The sequence below is a fragment of the Acipenser ruthenus genome, chromosome 10, assembly GCF_902713425.1.
Source record: "Acipenser ruthenus chromosome 10, fAciRut3.2 maternal haplotype, whole genome shotgun sequence".
NCBI lineage: Eukaryota > Metazoa > Chordata > Actinopteri > Acipenseriformes > Acipenseridae > Acipenser > Acipenser ruthenus.
Window position 1 is genome coordinate 24,280,171 of NC_081198.1, and position 24,445 is coordinate 24,304,615.

A 24,445-nucleotide genomic window follows, 5' to 3' on the forward strand; every position below is an offset into this window, starting at 1 on the left:
TGTCTTGATTCACGACTAGCTAAAACAGTACAACAAATAAATATATTATTGGTGCTATTCAATAAAGCAGCCAGTTCTGATGCATCCTTCTGAATAGTTCTACTAAAAATCTCCACACAAAATTTACATTCCGATGTCTGACTAACTCATCGTTCCATTATAATGTGTTTCTCTGTACTACTCCCAGTATCTGAAACTTGCTACAAATATTTATCTCATTTCCCTGCCTTTTACAAAATCCTGTCGAGCATCTTATTTGTATTCACCTGTTTAGTGGCACCACAAATAGATTTTGTAATGTAACTGTCACAATTGTCTGACAAATTACACACTGTTCAAATTAAGCACTGAATAACTGTATTCAAAGTGATGTATTGTATAATAATATTTATCAATGTATTATCGACCGTGACCATTATTTTTAAATAAATTAAATGCATCATGTTTTTATGAAATGTATTTGAGATATTGCTATTATAAAATAGGAGTGCAGTAAAGAAGAAAATGACAGATGTTGCATTCACACCAGTAAGTTTGCTAATTAAAATCATGCCTTAATAAATGCTTTTAACCATACAACAGAAGCCATACAAATTTGAATACAGTTTCCTTGACCCACTGAAAGCTACAGCAGAAAAGCAACCCCTTACATATTTTAACACCGTACACTCCCAAAAAATACATGTGCAGGGAACAATACAAAGAAACAGTTTATCTGAAAGTATTTAAATAGATACGCTTCAACTGCAAAAAATATACAAAAGCAAACATTGCATGATAGTCTTTAAGCAGTTCCATCTGTCATGCAGAAATGTCAGGCTAATAGCCCGTGGCGTTCCAGCCCTCAGTCCACTACCTGACTTTGTCCTATTAAATCGCAATGTTCTTCTAAAAAGAAAAAAACTTCCAGTCCGGAGTCAAATGAGTGATGAAGCCCTCATTTAGACGCCTCACTTTGATGTTGAGCAGAGGCTTCGTTGCTAGTTTTTTTTTTTTAAATACAGCTCTGGGAGCAGATGACTCCTCGTCTCTCGTTCACCTTGCCACAGGGTCTGTGAGAGAGATTGGTTCATTGTCAAGGAGGTTTTTTTTACCCATGATTCCATATGGTATGGACTGGGCTACATGTTGCCCAGCATGCCAGTGCAAATGTTTTCTCAATTAGGTGTCTTATCTCCCGTGAGTTAGGTTAGCATCAGATGAAGCTTGCTGACAGCATAATGGCAGGGAAACCCTCCGACGGCTCTATCAAGTGGCAGCTCTGCTACGACATCTCGGCCAGGACTTGGTGGATGGTAAGTTGGCAGCTATGACTGCTTTTTTCCCTTTTCGACTATCCCTCCCTCTTTCACAAAACGTCTCTGGCTTTTATCAAATTAACATTTTTTTTTTTTGTGGTGGTGTTTTTAATTCACACTCTCACACTTCTCCCTGTCCTTTGTCCAGATGACAGGCAGACGGCTCCATTCAGTGATTAACACACTTGTTACTAGTGCACACAAAGTTAAAAAGAAAAAAGTTGTTTTATTAGGTTTATTCTGAAGCGCTTTTTCCAAAGTGTTCTGCTTAGCAAAAGTTGTCTTGCATGTTGGAAAAGGTTTTTGAATCTTGTTCATAAGTTTATGTGTTGTTCCAATCCAAGGCATGTGTTGAGTATCTCACATCATTAAAAAGCTGTTAGCGACTGCGGCTGACATTAAAAGTTCCAGTGAATGGAGTATATTAACTTGCATGTTGTGGTCAGTGAGGCCAGACAACCTTTGACATTTCTGGTGCACGGGGAGAAGAAAAGAAAGTAGCTGCTAGACTGAGCAGAGAGAGAGGGGGAGAAGGAGAGAGAGAGAGAGAGAGAGAGAGAGAGAGAGAGAGAGAGAGAGAGAGAGGATGCACAATAGTCTATTGTAGACGGAAGATACAAATGAGTCCTGCCGAGAAGCAGAAAGACTCATAAATGTGTTCATTAGCATGTTGTCCGTTATGGACTGAACCGCTAGCTTTATTTGTTTCTGTAATTATTATTCTTGTTGCAAGTTGAGGCTTTGCCAAAACTAAAGAAAATAGATGCCGAGGACAATGATTCTATTCTTCTTCTCTTAACTGGACCGTGAACTTCTCCTGTGTTCCTCTTTGCTTGTCGATACTAGCGAAGGAGAGATGCCAAGCTGCTCAATGCATTTAAAATGCATTTTATTTCAGATGGATATGTTGTTTCTGAGTATTGTGATATTTGTGAAGGTGCTCTGCTGGCTTAGTGCTGCTCCCTTCACTCTCCTGGGACTAGAAAAGTCAAGGTGGAAGTTTGGGTTACAAATTGATTCTTGTTGCTGCTTTTTAATGCTTTGGTTGGCTTTCAACCTCCAAATTGTGGTTAAGATGTTTTCTCTGTCCCTCCAAAAAAATGTATTTGAAACTTTTATTTAACGATTCAAATGAAGTGTTTGGCTGAATACACGTAATAGACTGAAGCATTGTTAGACTTTTTTGACAGCTGTGTTTTCTTGTTCTGCGTTTGTTCACAAAGTTGACATTGTGTTTGTCATTTGTCAGAGTGCTGGCAGTGAGTTTGTAAGTAAGGTGAAAAAAGTGAATGTGTATGTGCAAAGTGTAGGTGTGGTGTCATTTTAATGTGTGCTCCTTTTGCTGTTAATATGTTTTTTGGTTGTTTTTAAGGTATGTGATTAAAAATATGTCAACGTGTTTCTAAGATTGTTAATGCTGATAATTATTTCTGTAAATTACAAGTATAATAATCACTATTTCCATATTTGTTAACAATTCAGATTTTTAGCTGTCAAATTTAAACTGAATATTTTCATTTATAAAACCTAATCATTCTACTCTGAAAGCTAATCAGAGTTTGTTTTTTAATAACATATGTTGTATTAACAAGCTTGATAACTCATTAAACCAAATTATTGTGCTGAATAAACAGACTATGAGAGATCATATAGAGCTTTCACTACCCTTAACACACTACTGCATTTATAAATAAATAAAAACTGTATTTATAACTGAGAACTTTATAATGTACCACATAACTACAGTAGTAGCTGCTGCTAATTAAACAAATAGGCTACCCCATAAAAAAAAAAGTCTGCTTGGTGGTGAAGGTGCTGTAAATATGAATTTAATGTCAGTTAATGCAACATGGATGAATGTAATAATAATTTATAATCAGCTCTGTATCAGTTGTGAAGGGGGTCTGCTACAAGGTAGTGCCTTTAAAAGACATTTTATTTCAAAACAAATTTGATAGTGTTGGAATGCATACCCATTCAGTATGTGTTACTGTACCAAAAATTAGTGCAGGCACATTCATTTGGCACTGACACTATTTGGCTAATTAGTGAGGGATATTTACCAATTATTGTGGTAAAACTGTGAAGAAATATTATCAAAATTACTTTAACAACCCCCTGCCCTAAACAGACACACGCACCAACACACACAAAAAGTTACATAAAACACACAAAAAAATATATAGATAGATAGATAGATAGATAGATCGACAGATAGATAGATAGATATACATGTTTACCATATTCATTTAACATTTCTGTGCACTTTGAAAGAATATCTCTTATAAAATAGTACTTGTATGTTTCATGTGCTGTAGCACAAATCTTTAAAAATAATACTGGACAACTATTTATGTGACGATAGTAAAACCATCCCCTCCACCTTGGCGAGTTCTGCAAATTCTCTCAACAGTCTTCCAGATTGTATTGAACCCGCTGACAATCCTGGTCATTGATTTCACTAATCTTGTGTTATATGAACATGGGTAAAAGTCTGCGGTGTACAGCCCTGGGCTGAGTGGGCTAATGAAAGTTATTATGATTATTAATACTATTAGAATTATTACTGAATGGTGTACAGCAATATATCATTTATTTTCATTATTATTATTGTGCTGGTTTCAGTTTCTGGTGGAGGAGAAAAAAAGGAGCTGGAGACCAATTGCAATAAATTTTGTTTAATATGTTTGATTTATTTTTTTTAATTACAGTAGTTAACATTCAAAAATAATCCCTGCAATATCTTTGTGTGTTTAGCTGCAGTGAAGGTTAAATTGGTTATAATAACTAAAAGAGGATTATCTACTTTAAAAGAGGGTCAGCATAATAATTTCAAATCAAGGACAGCTACATTGGAGTGCCACGGATTTGTTTCATTGAGGGAGATTCATTCTGTGTTTTTAGAGCAACGCTTGCAAGGTGCAGTTAAACACGGAGACGTTGTCTTTTTAATATCGAAGACTCTTTCCGCTATTCCTGACTCGCCAGCCAGCACTGAGCTACGCAAGTTTAGTTTTTACTGTGTTGTAAAAAAAAAAGCACTGGTTTCAATTCCTTTTTTATCTTCCTCCAAATGTGCCTACCATATTTTGTCATCAACATTTTTCACTAGACCCCTGAAAGTTTTTTCAATTTCTTTATTTAAGAAAGTTGAAATCGTTGTGGCCAGCTGAGTTCCAGCAGGTGTGCATTTAGGGGTGACATCTGATAATACAGCCTGGTAATTGAAGTGAAATTGAAAACACAGGATAGGATGTGTTAAATCCACAAAAACAGTGGGAGGCTAGATAAGACCTTGGCATTTGCGTTGTCACTTTTCAGTTTTAACTACATTTTCAAATTCAGTTTAATCTAATGCTGTTTTAAGTAGTTGCATTTTAAACATTTATGTGTCTGTGCATTTTACTGTATATAGCTGCTGACAGATTTAAAAAAATAGACAACCATTCTGAAAAAGAATATCTTCCTTATACTACTTTTTTAAATTAAAAGTTTTTATATTTTTTCCCAAACTTTACCCTACAGATTTAAAAAACATAACCGTTCTGAAAAATACTATTCATTTTAACAGTACTGCTTTTTTTTTTTAACTGCACTTGTTTCAATGTAATTTGAGCTTTTTATAGTTTTGCATGTCCCCATTAAAAACCCTTTACATGTCAGTAACAGGGTGTGGCTTGGTGCCCCGTCCCTTGCTATATATATATATATATATATATATATATATATATATATATATATATATATATGTTTTATTATTATTATTAGTTTTTGTGTAAATGTAGGACGGGCGGAAATGCCTTCCACCATTATGTGTTATTGTTTTGTATGATTGAGAACCTCTCGTGAGAACGTGTGGCTGATCAGCTAAATGATTATTGAATTACCTGTCAATCCACACAGATTTATTAAACTCATGCAGACTATGGCTGAGGAGTTGATAAAATAATTAATAGCCAGTTAATCCTTCGGCCATAATATAAAAGACCTGCAGTCTTGGCTGCATGGAGGAGTGTGTACAGTCGGAACGAAAGTTGAGTTGTGAAAACTATTACTACAGGATATAACAATTGCTACGTGTGCTGGTATGGCAAACAACATACTGCTTGTTACTATTTGTGTTCCGTGTTTGTTTATTTTGGCCCATGTGCCGTTTATTTTGTGTTTGTTTAAAAGTCTTTAAAAGTTGTTAAATAAAAGCTGAGCGCCATTGCGTCTTAGTTTCGCCCCGCAATTGGTTTAATTTCCTGGTCTGACATCTCCACTACAGACACCCTTGTCACATATGATGTCTCGAATGGGATAAACCACTGCCTCCAGGAGTCAGTCCAGGAAGTACTGCGTTTTATTTTTTTCGAAAAGTTTTTTTGAAGAAAAAAAAAGAAAAAAAGAAAAGTGTTTGTAAATAGAAAATAAAAAAGATTACAAAAAGATTACAAATAAAAAGAAATAAAATGGACAGCAAGGGAGACTTTGACCAGAGACAGCTCCGGTTGGCAAAGGAAGGGGCTCCGTGGTGCAGCGCATGTGAGGAGATTGGGCACCTGTGGGACGTGTGCCCATATGAAGACCCCCTTTGGATGGAGGCCTACTGGTGGAACGAGGTGGATTCAGCTGAAGACTGGTTCCACCTGAAGTGCCACGGGCACAGGAGAAACTGGGGTCGAAGAGCAAGAAGGGGTGAAAAAGCAGTCTGGGAACAGCAACACCACCCAGCATCCATCCATCGGCGTTATGGTGCTGGAATACCTGACAGCGAACATGAGAGGGGCCTCGCCATCTTCAGTTCAATCAGGAGGATCTGCATCTACTCCAGCTCCCCAGGAAGCAGGCATGTCCAAACCAGGGCCCAGGGAAGAGCCACACCAGTCCCCTGTGACTGAAGCAGAGCCGCACCAGTCCCCATTGATAGAGGGATACTGCCCCTCTGCTCCTGATTTCGTCGCCGGGGGGATATTGCCTGCTGCTCCCGCCTTCGCCGCCGGGGGGAGACTGCCCGCTGCTCCCACCTCCGGCGCTAGAGAGAGACTGCCTCTGCCTTTGCCGCCAGAAGGAGAAGCCCCGCTGTCTCCAGCGTGAGAGGGAGAAGCCTTGCTGTCTCCACCGTGAGAGGGAGAAGCCCCGCTGTCTCCAGCGCGAGAGGGTGAAGCCCCGCTGTCTCGCAAGAGAGGGAGCCACACCAGTCTCCAGTGACCGAGGGAGACTAGCTGCAGCTCCCGCCTCCCCCGCCAGAGGGAGACTGCCTGCAGCTCCCGTCTCCCCCGCCAGAGGGAGACTGCCTGCAGCTCCCGCCTGGGGAGGCCAGCTCCCCGTCGCCTGGGGATGCCTGTTCATCATCGCTTGGAGGACGTTTGCTGCTGGTTGCTGGGGCTACAGGAGAAGCCGGCACTAGCACTGTCAGTGTTTCAACCTGGCAGTTGTCTGGATCATCCCGGCTGGAGTAACCAGCTGATGTGTAGTTAGTTTTCCTGCTGGCGGCAGTGCCGCCACCAGTCCTGCCATTGGTAGCAAGGCCATCAGTAGCATCTGTGCTACCGAAATTGCCACCCGTGGGCCCCTTGAAGCCTCAGTTCCTGGCCCAGGACTTTTGGGACTTTAAGGGGTGAGGTGGCCATTAAGGCCATGTGTGCTGCTCACAAGGGGGGCATGTGTGACGGGGTGCCCTGCCCCTTGGTATATATATGTTTTATTATTATTATTTGTTTTTGTGTAAATGTATGACGGCGAAAAGCCCTTATTATTGTTTAAATGTAGGACAGGCGGAAATGCCGTCCGCCATTATGTGTTATTGTATTGTATGATTGAGTACCTCTCATGAGAACACGTGGCTGATCAGATAAATAATTATTGAATTAGCTGACAGCTACGCAACTCATGCAAACTACGGCCGAGGGGTTAATAAGATAATAGCCAGTTAATCCCTCGGCCATAATATAAAAGATCTGCAGCTTTGGCTGCACGGAGGAGTGTGTACAGGCGGAACGAAAGGTGAGTTGTGAAAACTATTACTCCAGGATATAACAATTGCTGTGTGTGCTGGTTTTGCAACCAGCATAATACTTGTGTTCCGTGTTTGTTTATTTTGGCCCATGTGCCGTTTATTTTGAGTTTGTTTAAAAGTCTTTATTATTTTGTTAAATAAAAGCTGAGTGCCATTGCGTCTCAGTTATGCCCCGCAATTGGTTTAATTTCCTGGTCTGATGTCTCCCCTACAGCAATCCTTCTCACACAGGGACAGACACTGTCATTTATTATTATTATTATTATTATTATTATTATTATTATTATTATTATTATTATTATTATTATTTATTTCTTAGCAGATGCCCTTATCCAGGGCGACTTTCAACAATTTACCAACAGTTTAGAGATGTGGATTTCTGTTCCTTTTAAACTAATGGGTTTTTTAACATTGTGCTGTTACACTCTAACACCAGATCAGATTAGAGAGCATTTGGTGCCAAAGATAAAAGAAGACATTTTTTAAAATATTTCAACAGTTACATGACATGCAGTCAAAAAAGAGAAACTTTTGCAGCTGTGTTATTTTTAGAAACCTTGTTGTCTGTTCCCTATTACAAATTTTATTTTGCTTGCTTGTCAGAGGGTGGAGGAAGTGGGCTGCCGTTGGACATTTTCAAATGTTTCTTTTAATTTGTCAGTGAAATTAAACAAACAGAACTGTAACTACTTACATGAGGTTTCTCAATTTGTTCCCAGTGCCGTTCTACTACTTACTAAAGAGTCAAAAGAAATCCGCAGACAGAGCTGTTACAAATATGTTTTCAATTTTTTAATTAAAATGCGATAAAAAGTTTCCTGGTTTAATAATTCAAGTTCCAGTTATTAAATCATGTTTATCATATTTGACTAATAAATACATTTTTACTGATATGCTGAAGCATTGTGAGTAGTTTGGATGTATTTGGGTTTTCTTTTTTACGAAACAGACCTGACAAAGTTCCAGTCCAGCTGTTGAAGAGAGACTGTAGGGAGGAAACTTTTGGACTTTTTGGACTTTTTTGAGAAATAGTAAAAGACAATAATCTGTGCATCAAACATAAACCTGGAAGTGTTTTTATTTCTCGAAGAAATGCCTTTAAAGTTATAAAGTCTGAATTATTACAGCAAAAAATTAATAATTGCAACCCTTAAAACAGATAACAACTAGTAAATTAAATGCTTTGAAGAAAAAATACAAGCCGATGTAATGTTTGATAATAGGTGTGCAGATTGCTGTATGTGAAAGCAATACTGGGCTTGTGCTTTAAAAAATAAAACTGTTTGCAGCCAAGTAAAAAACTGAAAACAAAAGACTTTAGTTTTGACTTTTTAAGAACATAAGAACATAAGAAAGTTTACAAATGAGAGGAGGCCATTCAGCCTATCTTGCTCGTTTGGTTTTTAGTAGCTTATTGATCCCAGAATCTCATCAAGCAGCTTCTTGAAGGATCCCAGGGTGTCAGCTTCAACAACATTACTGGGGAGTTGGTTCCAGACCCTCAGAATTCTCTGTGTAAAATAGTGCCTCCTATCTTCTGTTCTGAATGCCCCTTTATCTAATCTCCATTTGTGACCCCTGGTCCTTGTTTCTTTTTTCAGGTCAAAAGTCCCCTGGGTCGACATTGTCTATACCTTTTAGGATTTTGAATGTTTGAATCAGATCGCCTCGTAGTCTTCTTTGTTCAAGACTGAATAGATTCAATTCTTTTAGCCTGCCTGCATACGACATGCCTTTTAAACCCGGGGTAATTCTGGTTGCTCTTCTTTGCACTCCTTCTAGAGCAGCAATATCCTTTTTGTAACGAGGTGACCAGAACTGAACACAATATTCTAGGTGAGGTCTTACTAATGCTTTGTAAAGTTTTAACATTACTTCCCTTGATTTAAATTCAACACTCCTCACAATATATCTTGTTGGCCTTTTTTATAGCTTCCCCACACTGTCTAGATGAAGACACTTCTGAGTCCTAGGTCTTTTTCATAGTTCCCTTCTTCAATTTCATTATCTCCCATATGATATTTATAATGCACATTTTTATTGCCTGCATGCAATACTTTTCACTTTTCTCTATTAAATGTCATTTGCCATGTGTCTGCCCAATTCTGAATGCTGTCTAGATCATTTTGAATGACCTTTGCTGCTGCAACAGTGTTTGCCACTCCTCCTATTTTTGTGTCGTCTGCAAATTTAACAAGTTTTCTTACTATACCAGAATCTAAATCATTAATGTAGATTAGGAATAGCAGAGGACCTAATACTGATCCCTGTGGTACACTACTGGTTACCTCGCTCCATTTTGAGGTTTCTCCTCTAATCAGTACTTTCTGTTTTCTACATGTTAACCACTCCCTAATCCATGTGCATGCATTTCCTTGAATCCCTACTGCATTCAGTTTGAGAATTAATCTTTTATACAGGACTTTGTCAAAAGCTTTCTGGAAATCTAAATAGACCATGTCGTATGCTTTGCAGTTATCCATTTTCAATGTTGCATCCTCAAAAAAGTCAAGCAGGTTATTTAGACACGATCTCCCTTTCCTAAAACCATGCTGACTGTCTCCCAGGATATTGTTACCATATAGGTAATTTTCCATTTTAGATCTTATTATAGTTTCCATAAGTTTACATATAATAGAAGTCAGGCTTATTGGTCTGTAGTTACCTGGTTCGGTTTTGTCTCCCTATTTGTGGATCGGTATTACGTTTGCAATTTTCCAGTCTGTCTGCACAACCCCTGTGTCAAGAGACTGTTGCATGATCTTGGTTAGCGGTTTGTAAATAACTTCTTCCGTTTCTTTCCAGTACTATTGGGAGGATCTCATCCGGCCCAGGGGATTTGTTTATTTTAAGAGCTCCTAGTCCCTTTAACACTTCTGCCTCTGTTATGCTAAAGTTATTTAAAATTGGATAGGAACAGGTCGACATGTGGGGCATGTTGTCCGTGTCCTCCTTTGTAAAAACCTGTGAAAAGTAATCATTTAATATATTTGCTATTTTTTTTTCTTCGTCTATGATTTTGCCACTTGTGTCTCTTAGACATTTAACCTCCTCTTTGAATGTTCTCTTGCTGTTATAATATTGGAAAAACATTTTGGAATTGGTTTTAGCCCCCTTAGCAGTATTGATTTCTATCTCTCTTGGCCTTTCTAACTTCCTTTTTGACTTGTGTTTGCAGTTCCAAGTACTCTTTCTGTGTACTTTGTTTTTGGTCCCTTTTAAACGCTCTGTAAAGTGCCTTTTTTTTCTGAACATTTTTTTTAATTGATCTATTAAACCATTTTGGCCATTTTGTTTTAGATTTAGATTTGTCTACTTTTGGGGTGTAATTGTTTTGTACCTCTAGTACTACATTTTTAAACAACAGCCATCCTTTTTCTGTGGATGTTTTCTCTATTTTACTCCAATCTACTTCTGTTAGTCTCTGTTTCATACCTTCATAGTTTGCTTTTCTAAAATTGTAAACCTTAGCTTTAGTCATTACTTTTGGGGTTTTAACAAAATACTTCAAATGAGGCCATGTTGTGGTCTGAGTTTGCCAATGGCTCTCTGACCTCTGTTTTAGTTATTCTGTCTTCGTTATTTGAAAAGACTAAATCAAGGCATGCCTCCTCTCTAGTCGGTGCCTTGACAAATTGCATTGTCATTTGCAGCAGTCATTTGTCATTTCCACCATTTCAATTTCATCCGTCGTGCTCCCCACCGGGTTCTCCCATTTTATACGGGGGAAGTTGAAATCCCCTATTAGTATGGCTTCTCCTTTTCTACATGCATTTCTAATGTCATTGTATAACAGATTATTTTGCTCAGCGTCTGAATTTGGCGGTCTATAGCATGCTCCTATTATTATGCCATTTGAATTTTTGTCCATTATTCTGACCCATATTGATTCTCCATTGTTTTCTTTGTCCTGATTTAACACCTGGGCTTCAAGACTATTTCTTATGTATAGCACTACCCCTCCGCCTCTTCTGTCCTGCCTGTCTTTCCTATATAGTGTGTACCCACTAATATTATATTCGTCTCCATCACTCTCAGACAACCAAGTTTCTGTAACGCCTATCACATCGTAGTTACTTGTTAGTGCAGTAGCTTCAAGCTCTAACATTTTGTTTCTGAGACTTCTAGCATTAAGATAAATACATTTAATAGAGGTCTTACCTGAATTGTTGCCCTTGTTTTGATGTGGTCTCCCTTCTGTTTTTTTGTTTTCTACCCCCTTCCTTTCTAGTTTAAATGCTTCTGGACCGCCTGAAGGATCCTTTCTCCGAGTAGATTGGTTCCCTTTCTGTTTAAGTGCAGTCCGTCCCACCTGTATAGATAGTCCTTGTTGTAGAAAGTGCTCCAATGTTCAAGAAAGGTGAAGCCTTCCTGTGTGCACCACGATTTTAGCCATGCATTTTGATTTTGTATTTCCAGCTGTCCATATAGTCCTTTGCAAAGCGCCGGCAGTATCCCAGAAAATACCACAGTTTTGGTCTTGTCTTTTAATTTCCTTCTTAGCTCTCTGAATTTGTTTTGCAGGGATCTTGGTCTGTGTCTTCCAATGTTGTTTGTACCGATGTGGACGACTACTACCGGGTCATCTCCAGTTCGTTCTAGGAGCCTGTCCACATTCTCAGTGATGTGCTTGACAGAGGCTCCTGGAAGGCAGCACACTGTTGTAGTAAGGGGGTCCAAACTGCAAACTGAACTTGCTGTGTTTCTCAATATGGAGTCCCCAACAATCATGACCTCCCTTCTTTTTGCTGCCTGGCCAGCACTGTTTATAGGGTCCTGGATGTTGTTCCTTTCATTCTCTTGATGTTGGTTTTGGTCATCTAAATGTTGAAGTGGTTCAAATTTGTTGGATGTTTGGATTTCTGGTGGTTGTGTTTGACGAAGTTTCTTTTTTTCTCTGCTTCTGCCTATCTGAACCCAGCTGTTTCGACTCTCTTCCATCTCCCTAGTGGCTTTCAGTCTGCTAGGGGTGCAGACTTCTATGAATTGTGGGTGTGTCAGCTCCTCAAGCTCCTGTTGCTGTCTCATTTCTTCCAGCTCCATTTCTAACAGACTTACTCATTGAAGCAAGTCCTGGATCGTGCGGCACTTTACACAAACTTGGTTGAGCTCTGTTGGGTTTTCTCGGATTTCCCACATCATGCAGTTGTCACAGATTACTGGCTTGAAGACCATGTTTTTTTTTTTGTTTTTTTTTTTGGAAGTTCTGCAGCTGTCAACCTGCTTTCAAACTGCTTCTAACTGCGCTGTACTTGTCCACGACTGTACTTCTCCCACGCTGTCGCTTCCACACACTGTCGCTCTGAACACTGGCTGCCTTTTTGAACACTGGCTGTGTTTTTGAACACTGGCTGCCTTTTTAAAAAGTATTCCTAGTTCTCTGGCTAGTTTCAGTGCAGGTGCATATTTGGCAAACAGGCAACAACCACAAGTTTGTCACAGTAATTGCCATATTAAAGAACGTTTGCACCTGTTCTGATTAAGCGTTGTCAATGTGTGCACAAGGAATACACCTGAAACAGAACTGTGCTGTTGTTGAAGCTGACACTCTGACACCAGCTGACACCTTGGGACAGCTGACACCCTGGGATCCTTCAAGAAGCTGCTTGATGAGATTCTGGGATCAATAAGCTACTAACAACCAAACAAGCAAGATGGGCTGAATGGCCTCCTCTCGTTTGTAAGCTTTCTTATGTTCTTATGTTCTTATGGTATCGGTGGAAAAACGAGTTGCGGTCGTGTTTGGGGACACGAATTGTCCCATATTTTATTTAAGTTGCAAACCCAAAAACACAATTTTTGTGTTTTTTTTTTCTTACAACAGAATATTATACAAATGTACTTTGATTAAATAAAAATGTATATTGTAATATCAATATTACAACTTGGCTTTTAGGCACCTATATATATATATATATATATATATATATATATATATATATATATATATATATATATATATTAGCCATGTTTATCACAGGGAAATGTCTGATCAGTGTCACACGCATGCCGCCTCCTTGCGCACTGCTCTGTCGCCGCAGACCACTGTTCACACCGAACGCGGCAGGGGAAAGTCAGCGGGCGGTCTGTTGTTACGTCACGGCTGCATGTACAAGCAACAAACAGCAAATGCCAATGGGAAGGGAAAACTCTTTATACAGAAGACACAAAGCTTAGTAAAAAAATATATATTTCAAGGAGGAGCGAAACATTATATATATATATATATATATATATATATATATATATATATATATATATATATATATATTTATAAAACCTAATGTTACCCCCCACACACACCATCATCATAATCCCCCAACAATTATCCAAAATATCAGGCAGTTGTGTTGTTTAAAATAAAATAAAAACATGTTGCTTTTAAAAATTGAGATATTTTCTTTCTTTCTTTGTGATTTTTGTCTGGTTTGCTGGGTATAGGCAAAGAGAGTGTGAGTTAAAGGCATCATTATACATTGATATTATTGAGCACTATCATATACAAATGATTAATAAATGCAACTACTGCCATCCCATCATATCAAACTTTTGTGGGGGAGACTGTAAAACCGGCAACAATCATTGGTACTGTGCATCTGACAACACAATACCTGGAACAATGAACAGCAAACAAAAAAAGAGAATTGCGATCGCCCTGCTCTACCGCAGAAAGAAAAAAAATGTAAGGTCGCTGTGAGTCCATGACATCCTCAAGAAAAGAACAAGGTACGGCGAATGTCATCGGCTGATACAGCAGCTCCGGTTTGATGAAGGCAGATTTCAAACCTACTTAATGTTGTATTACACAACTCTGGAAAATCTGAAATCAGAACCACTAACTTTTCCTCCATTTTATTTATTTATTTATTTATTTCTTCCTCGCAAAGGGCCTCCTACTTTCCCCTGATTGGCTGCTAGTAGTTTACCTCATGGCACGGTGAGGCGAAAGTTGAAAATATTTTATCTCCTGGGCCGCTCTGCGGTGCCGCTTCCCGTGACCGCCTTCATTGAAAACAATTGCTTTTGCCACGCGGCAGTGCCTCACCATGTCCGGTGTGAACGCCCCTTCACAGTTTACTAACTTTCGCAAGTTATTATCATAAATATCAACCTCAATCGAGACTCCAGCCGCTCCAGGTAAACCTATTATTTTGAGAGCATTCTTATAAAGCATTAACATAAGCATATTTGTGTCTGTCTTGCAGCTGATTCACTGATTTGCCTCTGTAAAAATGCACGTCACATTAGTGCAGAGCTCACATGGGCGCCAGCGAATCTACTGGTACAGGGTGGGCGAAGCAGGCGTCTGGCGATTCTGCTTCTATAGAGAGTGCTGCTCGGTGCTGCTCATGAACTTTACAGTTTTGAACTCGTCGTATAATTGAATACTAAAATCAGTGAAGCACAATATTCCTGAATTACTTAGAAGTATACATACTCTGGCAAACATAAATAAAAATCGCAATACTCACACTTTGACGGTTTTTGTTTCCCTTTTAAAAAGCGACCATTTCAGAAATCATCTCCATTGTTTTGAAACGGGTAAAAATGCAATCAGCACATTTGTCGAAAATACACATTTAAGTGTATAGTAACTGAAGAAGACATACCATGCAATGTTTCAATAAGACAGAGCTAAAATAAATATGATTATCTATATGAGGATGGTGCGATAGTATTCTTAAAGTGTTGCTGTAATTCGCGTGATCATGTACGAGTTAATACCATTAAATATCATAATGCCAGTTGTAAACACGAAGAGAATAAGAAAGCAAATGAGATGGCAACAATGGCAAAGCACTGCATTATTCTATGCTGAAAAACTAAGACCTAATGTACTTAGCTCAAGGCGGAGCTTTCCCAAAGTACGCTAAATTAATTGTGTATTTCATTATTTAGTTTATTTCTTTCCATGCTACCTGCCTTTAATGAAGCTATAATTAGCAATTTTAAACCACGGCCGTTTCTTAATTGAATTTTATTTTCTGACGACGAAGAAATGAACTCAAAATTATTTTTCTATACAATCCTTAAAGGAAATTGATCACTTTACTGTAAAGCTGGGGTGGGCAACCCAAGCCCTAATTGATTCAATGATTGGCTTAATTGGTCAGAATTACCATGTGTTCCAGGAATTTAGCAATTGATACCTACAAAACCTGCAAGATTGTGGCACTCCAGGACCGGGGTTGCCTACTCCTGGTGTAAAGGATGTAGTCACTACACTACAGACCATTGGTTTCATAAAGACATTCTGTCTGGAGACACGCCTCTTTAAATCTTGCAAATAGGAAAGAAACCATTGAGAGGATTAATTATGCGTTTCCATTAAAAGTATTTAAATTACAATTGGGTAATACATAGCAGTGAACCTGTTTTACAGCAGCAAGTCAGTCAACATGCCTTTATCAGTGTTAAATATTTATCCTGATTATTATTATAATGCCAGTAAAATGCTACACTTAATCTGTGGAGTCCTGTACATAGGATTACTGTCATATGACATTGCTGGACTGTTACTAAACTGTTTCATATTTTTTATTGTTATTGTAAATGCCAGCAATAAGCTAAACAGGTCTTTTCAAAACACCTTAGACTTAACTACTGTTAGTGGAAGACTGTAAATATGATTCTCACAACTGTGCTGGACATTTGTTTTCTGAACTGTTGTAATATATTTCTTAGGTTTTCCTTTTTATTTTAATGCCAGCAATGAGCCAAGTGATGTTTATAAATATTATGACAGGTTTGAAGTGTCTTCAGGTGCTTTACTTACTATTACAGCAACAAGAGTCTGATTGAAAAAAAAAAAGAATTGTGGTAATATTTATTAAATTTACTTCTTTTAACTACCAACATTATATTTATGTTCAAATGCCATATTTAATTATTAATACATTTAAAAACGGAATTTGGTATTCCCAAGAATGGAACAATTAGTAGCCCTAAAGATGGTTCCAATTGAAGGCAGTGCAGATGCCAGTGTTTTATGCAGTAGTATAAAGCAATGTTATGCAGGCCACCAGTTAAGCATGCAGTCTTATTTATCTATGATAACAACCAACAGCGCTGCATAGGATCAGAGGATGATTCAAAATCACAGGCAGAGCCACAGTAAATGTCTTGTTTAAATTTAAAGTAAATTGTAAAATTATTGAGATACTGTTGGAATATTGTTTCAAAATTGTATAATGCAACAAAAATATATTAAAAGGGCTAATGCGTGGCCGAAAGTTTCTCACTGATAATTTACCCTTTCTCAGTCAAAACGGAAGTTTCTAAGTATCTAAAAAGCTTAGAGGGAACACTGTGTCTGATAAATGATGACATCATTACTTGTGCAGAAATCCATGAGCACCGACTGTGGTTGTTTTAGTGCAGTTTTAATACTCACACACACACACACACACACACACACACACACACAGTTGCTGTGCATTAAGTAACCAAACTGAATTAATAACAGAACTCACTACTTGTTGCGAATAGGATTAACTAGTGTGGTTGCCGCTGCCTTTTGCAACCAAACTGTGTGTGTACTTAAACCATATTAAGAGCAAAAGGTGAACTGGCAACCGCATTTAGGCTATGTGTGTACAATGCCTACGGGCTTAAAGGAACAAGCTTGATGTGAATGTACAGTGCCTTGCGAAAGTATTCGGCCCCCTTGAACTTTGCGACCTTTTGCCACTTTTCAGGCTTCAAACATAAAGATATGAAACTGTAATTTTTTGTGAAGAATCAACAACAAGTGGGACACAATCATGAAGTGGAACGAAATTTATTGGATATTTCAAACTTTTTTAACAAATGAAAAACTGAAAAATTGGGCGTGCAAAATTATTCAGCCCCCTTAAGTTAATACTTTGTAGCGCCACCTTTTGCTGCGATTACAGCTGTAAGTCGCTTGGGGTATGTCTCTATCAGTTTTGCACATCGAGAGACTGAAATTTTTGCCCATTCCTCCTTGCAAAACAGCTCGAGCTCAGTGAGGTTGGATGGAGAGCATTTGTGAACAGCAGTTTTCAGTTCTTTCCACAGATTCTCGATTGGATTCAGGTCTGGACTTTGACTTGGCCATTCTAACACCTGGATATGTTTATTTGTGAACCATTCCATTGTAGATTTTGCTTTATGTTTTGGATCATTGTCTTGTTGGAAGACAAATCTCCATCCCAGTCTCAGGTCTTTTGCAGACTCCATCAGGTTTTCTTCCAGAATGGTCCTGTATTTGGCTCCATCCATCTTCCCATCAATTTTAACCATCTTCCCTGTCCCTGCTGAAGAAAAGCAGGCCCAAACCATGATGCTGCCACCATCATGTTTGACAGTGGGGATGGTGTGTTCAGGGTGATGAGCTGTGTTGCTTTTACGCCAAACATAACGTTTTGCATTGTTGCCAAAAAGTTCGATTTTGGTTTCATCTGACCAGAGCACCTTCTTCCACATGTTTGGTGTGTCTCCCAGGTGGCTTGTGGCAAACTGTAAACGACACTTTTTATGGATATCTTTAAGAAATGGCTTTCTTCTTGCCACTCTTCCATAAAGGCCAGATTTGTGCAGTATACGACTGATTGTTGTCCTATGGACAGAGTCTCCCACCTCAGCTGTAGATCTCTGCAGTTCATCCAGAGTGATCATGGGCCTCTTGGCTGCATCTCTGATCAGTCTTCTCCTTGTATGAGCTGAAAGTTTAGAGGGACGGCCAGGTCTTGGTAGATTTGCAGTGGTCTGATACTCCTTCCATTTCAATATTATCGCTTGCACAGTGCTCCTTAGGATGTTTAAAGCTTGGGAAATCTTTTTGTATCCAAATCCGGCTTTAAACTTCTCCACAACAGTATCTCGGACCTGCCTGGTGTGTTCCTTGTTCTTCATGATGCTCTCTGCACTTTAAACGGACCTCTGAGACTATCACAGTGCAGGTGCATTTATACGGAGACTTGATTACACACAGGTGGATTCTATTTATCATCATTAGTCATTTAGATCAACATTGGATCATTCAGAGATCCTCACTGAACTTCTGGAGAGAGTTTGCTGCACTGAAAGTAAAGGGGCTGAATAATTTTGCACGCCCAATTTTTCAGTTTTTTATTTGTTAAAAAAGTTTGAAATATCCAATACATTTCGTTCCACTTCATGATTGTGTCCCACTTGTTGTTGATTCTTCACAAAAAATTACAGTTTCATATCTTTATGTTTGAAGCCTGAAATGTGGCAAAAGGTCGCAAAGTTCAAGGGGGCCGAATACTTTCGCAAGGCACTGTATTTAACTTAGAATTAGAGGAGCCTGCAGTAAAGACCTTGAGTTCAAATGCTGGTCATTTATTAGGTTTCTTTTAGTATTTCCTTTTTGTCAATCATTTTCATTTTTGAAACATTTAATCCCAATGATAAACCCGAATCTCAAAGGAAACCATGATGCAACTCAAAAACCTTGATTCATAGATGCACAGAAAACGTGGGAATCCAATGGCAACCCTTCTGGAGGCCAGATTGCAGCAGTCACCTTTGCCAGTGCCGCAGTTAAACAGACAGATGAAAGAAGGGAGGATAATCACTGGACTGATTATTTTTCTGAACTGTGAGCATGTACAGCTGTGGCTAAAAGTTTTGCATCACCCTATAGAATTAATTAATTTTGCTTTATAAAGTCAAATGAAATCTGCTGAATAATGTTATGTTAACATATTGAAGTACATACTGCTTTGTAGTTTTCCATAAACGAAAAACTGACAGAAATTGAAAAATGTGACATTTTGAAATCTAACATGAAATATTGTACCGCTATCATGGCTTCTGGTAGACTTTTGTGACATGATAATAAAAATATCATGTCACAATTATAATTACATTATACATTATAATAAAAATAAATAAAATATCTAAATTATGTTCATATATATATATATATATATATATATATATATATATATATATATATATGTGTGAACATAATTTAGATATTTTATTTATTTTTATATATACAGACGTGCTCAAATTTGTTGGCACCCCTCCACAAAAAACGAAGAATGCACAATTTTCTCTGAAATAACTTGAAACTGACAAAAGTAATTGGCATCCACCATTGTTTATTCCATATTTAATAGAAATCAGACTTTGCTTTTGATTTTTTATTCAACATAATTTTGTAAATAAGAAAACAAATGAAAATGGCATGGACAAAAATGATGGGACCGCTAACCTAATATTTTGTTGCACAACCTTTAGAGGCAATCACTGCAATCAAACGTTTTCTGTAGCTCTTAATGAAACTTCTGCACCTGTTAACAGGTAGTTTGGCCCACTCTTCCTGAGCAAACTGCTCCAGCTGTCTCAGGTTTGATGGGTGCCTTCTCCAGACTGCAAGTTTCAGCTCTTTCCATGATGTTCGATAGGATTCAGATCAGGACTCATAGAAGGCCACTTCAGAATAGTCCAATGTTTTGATCTTATCCATTCTTGGGTGCTTTTAGCTGTGTGTTTTGGGTCATTATCCTGTTGGAGGACCCATGACCTGCGACTGAGACAGAGCTTTCTGACACTGGGCAGTACTTTTCGCTCCAGAATGCCTTGATAGTCTTGAGATTTCATTGTGCCCTGCACAGATTCAAGGCACCCTGTGCCAGGCGCAGCAAAGCAGCCCCAAAACATAACCGAGCCTCCTCCATGTTTCACTGTAGGTATGGTGTTCTTTTCTTTGAAAGCTTCATTTTTTTGTCTGTGAACTTAGAGCTGATGTGACTTGCCAAAAAGCTCCAGTTTTGACTCATCTGTCCAAAGGACATTCTCCCAGAAGGATTGAGGCTTGTCAATATGCATTTTAGCAAATTCTAGTCTGGCTTTTTTATGTTTTTCTGTCAAAAGTGGAGTCCTCCTTGGTCTTCTTCCATGGAGCCCACTTTCTCTCAAAAAGCGACGGATGGTGCGATCAGAAACTGACATACCTTCACCTTGGGGTTCAGCTTGTATCTCTTTGGCAGTTATCCTTGGTTCTTTTTCTACCTTTCGCACTATCCTTCTGTTCAATCTGGGGTCGATTTTCCTCTTGCAGCCGCACCCAGGGAGGTTGGCTACAGTTCCACGGACCCTAAACTTCTTAATAATATTTGCAACTGTTGTCACAGGAACATCAAGCTGCTTGGAGATGGTCTTGTAGCCTTTACCTTTACCATGCTCGTCTATTATTTTCTTTCTGATCTCCTCAGACAACTCTCTCCTTTGCTTTCTCTGGTCCATGTTCAGTGTGGTGCACACAATGATACCAAACAGCACAGTGACTACTTTTCTCCATTTAAATAGACTGAATGACTGATTACAAGATTGGAGACATGTGTGATACTAATTAAAGAAACTAATTAGTTTGAAATATCACTATAATCCAATTATTTATTATCTTTTCTAAGGGGTAACAACAAATGTGTCCAGGCCATTTTAGAATATCTTTGTAGAATAAGCAATAATTCATCTCTTTTCACAGCTTCTTTGCTTTATTCTGTGACATACCAAAGGCATGCAAGTATACATGATAAAATAGCTTTTAATTTCATCACTTTTCAGGAGGAATGAAGCATTATTTCAATGAGCTGTAAGGGTACCAACAAATTTGAGCACGTCTGTATATATATATATATATATATATATATATATATATATATATATATATATATATATTATTTTATTATGTCTCAGTCCTATAATTCTAGGTGGTGCAAAAGTTTGGGCCGTAGCTGTACTTTTAGAACATATGTGTGGGGGGAGAGTGTGGATTGATGGAGTGTGAACAGTGACAGGATAAGATTGCTACTTCACTCTTGCTACTGTGACTCAGTACCAGTGTCTGCTACATCTGCTTCACACTCTTCATACTGTACTGAGTGCCAGCTCTCGCTCGCCCTGGATAACGTCTCGAGAGGGGCCGCCACCTCGCAGATAGCACCGACTTATATTCAACATATACTAACCCCAATGAAGGCAGAACAATGGATGGGAGGCAATACATTGACAACCTTGAATAGACAAGTTCTTTTTACAATACATCCAAAATATTTGGTAGAACTATAGATTACAAGGCATGAATATGTTTTACATCATATTATCAGTATGATGTAAAAGATGATGATTGTGACATACCGGTAATAGTATTTCCAGAACAATAGTGGTGCAATCGGCACCCTTATTTTGTATTCGATTACACCGTGTAACAATATATATATTTTTTTTTTGGTTCCTGGGTAGTAAGTGTTATTTCCTAATTGCTTATGCCTCAAAAGTATAGAAAATGGCTATTATTCCCCACAAACTCTGCTTTTGTGACCAGGACAGTGATATGTACCTATTTCCAATGAGAAAACGGGCGAATTTGTGTCTTTTCGTTCACATAAAGTCAGAAAAAAACAACATATGAATCCAAATTAACATGTATTTATACTAAAGTAATACAAAAATGACTACAAAAGATTTAGAAGTGAGTAGTTTTTTGAGATTTATGATTATACTGTAAATCACTTTCACGAATCAGCCCCCAAATGTAGTCTCCCATCATGTTCTCGTTATACTGTCCTTGGTAGCGGCGTTCAAAGTCCAGTATATCCTGGTGGAAGTGCTCGCCTTGCTCCTCCGAGTACGCTCCCATGTTCTCCTTGAATTTATCAAGATGAGCATCAAGGATATGGACTTTGAGAGACATCCTACAGCCCATTGTGCCGTAGTTCTTCACCAGAGTCTCAACCAGCTCCACATAGTTTTCGGCCTTGTGATTGCCCAGGAAGCACCAAACCACTGCGACAAAGCTGTTCCAAGCCGCTTTCTCCTTACTAGTGAGCTTCTTGGGGAATTCATTGCACTCCAGGATCTTCTTTATCTGTGGTCCGACGAAGACACCGGCTTTGACCTTTGCCTCAGACAGCTTAGGGAAGAAATCTTGAAGGTACTTGAAGGCTGCCGACTCCTTATCTAGAGCTCTGACAAATTGTTTCATAAGGCCCAATTTGATGTGCAGTGGTGGCATCAGCACCTTCCGGGGGTCCCAGTCGTACTCATCATACAGTGCCTTGCGAAAGTATTCGGCCCCCTTGAACTTTGCGACCTTTTGCCACATTTCAGGCTTCAAACATAAAGATATGAAACTGTAATTTTTTGTGAAGAATCAACAACAAGTGGGACACAATCATGAAGTGGAACGAAATGTATTGGATATTTCAAACTTTTTTAACAAATAAAAAACTGAAAAATTGGGCGTGCAAAATTATTCAGCCCCTTTACTTTCAGTGCAGCAAACTCTCTCCAGAAGTTCAGTGAGGATCTCTGAATGATCCAATGTTGATCTAAATGACTAATGATGATAAATAGAATCCACCTGTGTGTAATCAAGTCTCCGTATAAATGCACCTGCACTGTGATAGTCTCAGAGGTCCGTTTAAAGTGCAGAGAGCATCATGAAGAACAAGGAACACACCAGGCAGGTCCGAGATACTGTTGTGGAGAAGTTTAAAGCCGGATTTGGATACAAAAAGATTTCCCAAGCTTTAAACATCCTAAGGAGCACTGTGCAAGCGATAATATTGAAATGGAAGGAGTATCAGACCACTGCAAATCTACCAAGACCTGGCCGTCCCTCTAAACTTTCAGCTCATACAAGGAGAAGACTGATCAGAGATGCAGCCAAGAGGCCCATGATCACTCTGGATGAACTGCAGAGATCTACAGCTGAGGTGGGAGACTCTGTCCATAGGACAACAATCAGTCGTATACTGCACAAATCTGGCCTTTATGGAAGAGTGGCAAGAAGAAAGCCATTTCTTAAAGATATCCATAAAAAGTGTCGTTTACAGTTTGCCACAAGCCACCTGGGAGACACACCAAACATGTGGAAGAAGGTGCTCTGGTCAGATGAAACCAAAATCGAACTTTTTGGCAACAATGCAAAACGTTATGTTTGGCGTAAAAGCAACACAGCTCATCACCCTGAACACACCATCCCCACTGTCAAACATGATGGTGGCAGCATCATGGTTTGGGCCTGCTTTTCTTCAGCAGGGACAGGGAAGATGGTTAAAATTGATGGGAAGATGGATGGAGCCAAATACAGGACCATTCTGGAAGAAAACCTGATGGAGTCTGCAAAAGACCTGAGACTGGGATGGAGATTTGTCTTCCAACAAGACAATGATCCAAAACATAAAGCAAAATCTACAATGGAATGGTTCACAAATAAACATATCCAGGTGTTAGAATGGCCAAGTCAAAGTCCAGACCTGAATCCAATCGAGAATCTGTGGAAAGAACTGAAAACTGCTGTTCACAAATGCTCTCCATCCAACCTCACTGAGCTCGAGCTGTTTTGCAAGGAGGAATGGGCAAAAATTTCAGTCTCTCGATGTGCAAAACTGATAGAGACATACCCCAAGCGACTTACAGCTGTAATCGCAGCAAAAGGTGGCGCTACAAAGTATTAACTTAAGGGGGCTGAATAATTTTGCACGCCCAATTTTTCAGTTTTTCATTTGTTAAAAAAGTTTGAAATATCCAATAAATTTCGTTCCACTTCATGATTGTGTCCCACTTGTTGTTGATTCTTCACAAAAAATTACAGTTTCATATCTTTATGTTTGAAGCCTGAAAAGTGGCAAAAGGTCGCAAAGTTCAAGGGGGCCGAATACTTTCGCAAGGCACTGTACTTCAAGGCGTCCAGCAAGGTCTTGATGCTGTTGTAATCCTCTTTGAGGTGCACCGAGTGAGCCAGGGGAAGAGACGGTTACTTGTTACCATTATGGAGCAGCACGGCTTTGAGGCTGCTGGATGAGCTGTCAATGAAGGACAGTATAACGAGAACATGATGGGAGACTACATTTGGGGGCTGATTCGTGAAAGTGATTTACAGTATAATCGTAAATCTCGAAAAACTACTCACTTCTAAATCTTTTGTAGTCATTTTTGTATTACTTTAGTATAAATACGTGTTAATTTGGATTCATATGTTGTTTTTTTCTGACTTTATGTGAACGAAAAGATACAAATTTGCCCGTTTTCTCATTGGAAATAGGTAAATTTCAAAATATCACTCCTGGTCACAAAAGCAAAGTTTGTGGGGAATAATAGCCATTTTCTATACTTTTGAGGCATAAGCAATTAGGAAATAACA

The 24,445-nt window shown here is 38.7% G+C and overlaps 1 protein-coding gene across 4 annotated transcripts in view; it reads left to right on the top strand.

Moving 5' to 3' along the window:
* Positions 1-894: 894 nt before the first annotated feature.
* The window catches only part of nfia (nuclear factor I/A), a 425,669-nt gene continuing 402,118 nt past the window's right edge, over positions 895-24,445 (top strand). The window contains exon 1 of one of the 4 annotated variants that reach the window (XM_034011610.3): positions 895-1,295. In XM_034011610.3, coding sequence (XP_033867501.1) covers positions 1,200-1,295 — 96 coding nt within the window. In that variant the 5' untranslated portion in view covers positions 895-1,199. The remainder of the gene's footprint in view (positions 1,296-24,445) is intronic. The other 3 variants (XM_034011657.3, XM_034011647.3, XM_034011675.3) reach the window with 3 other exon arrangements.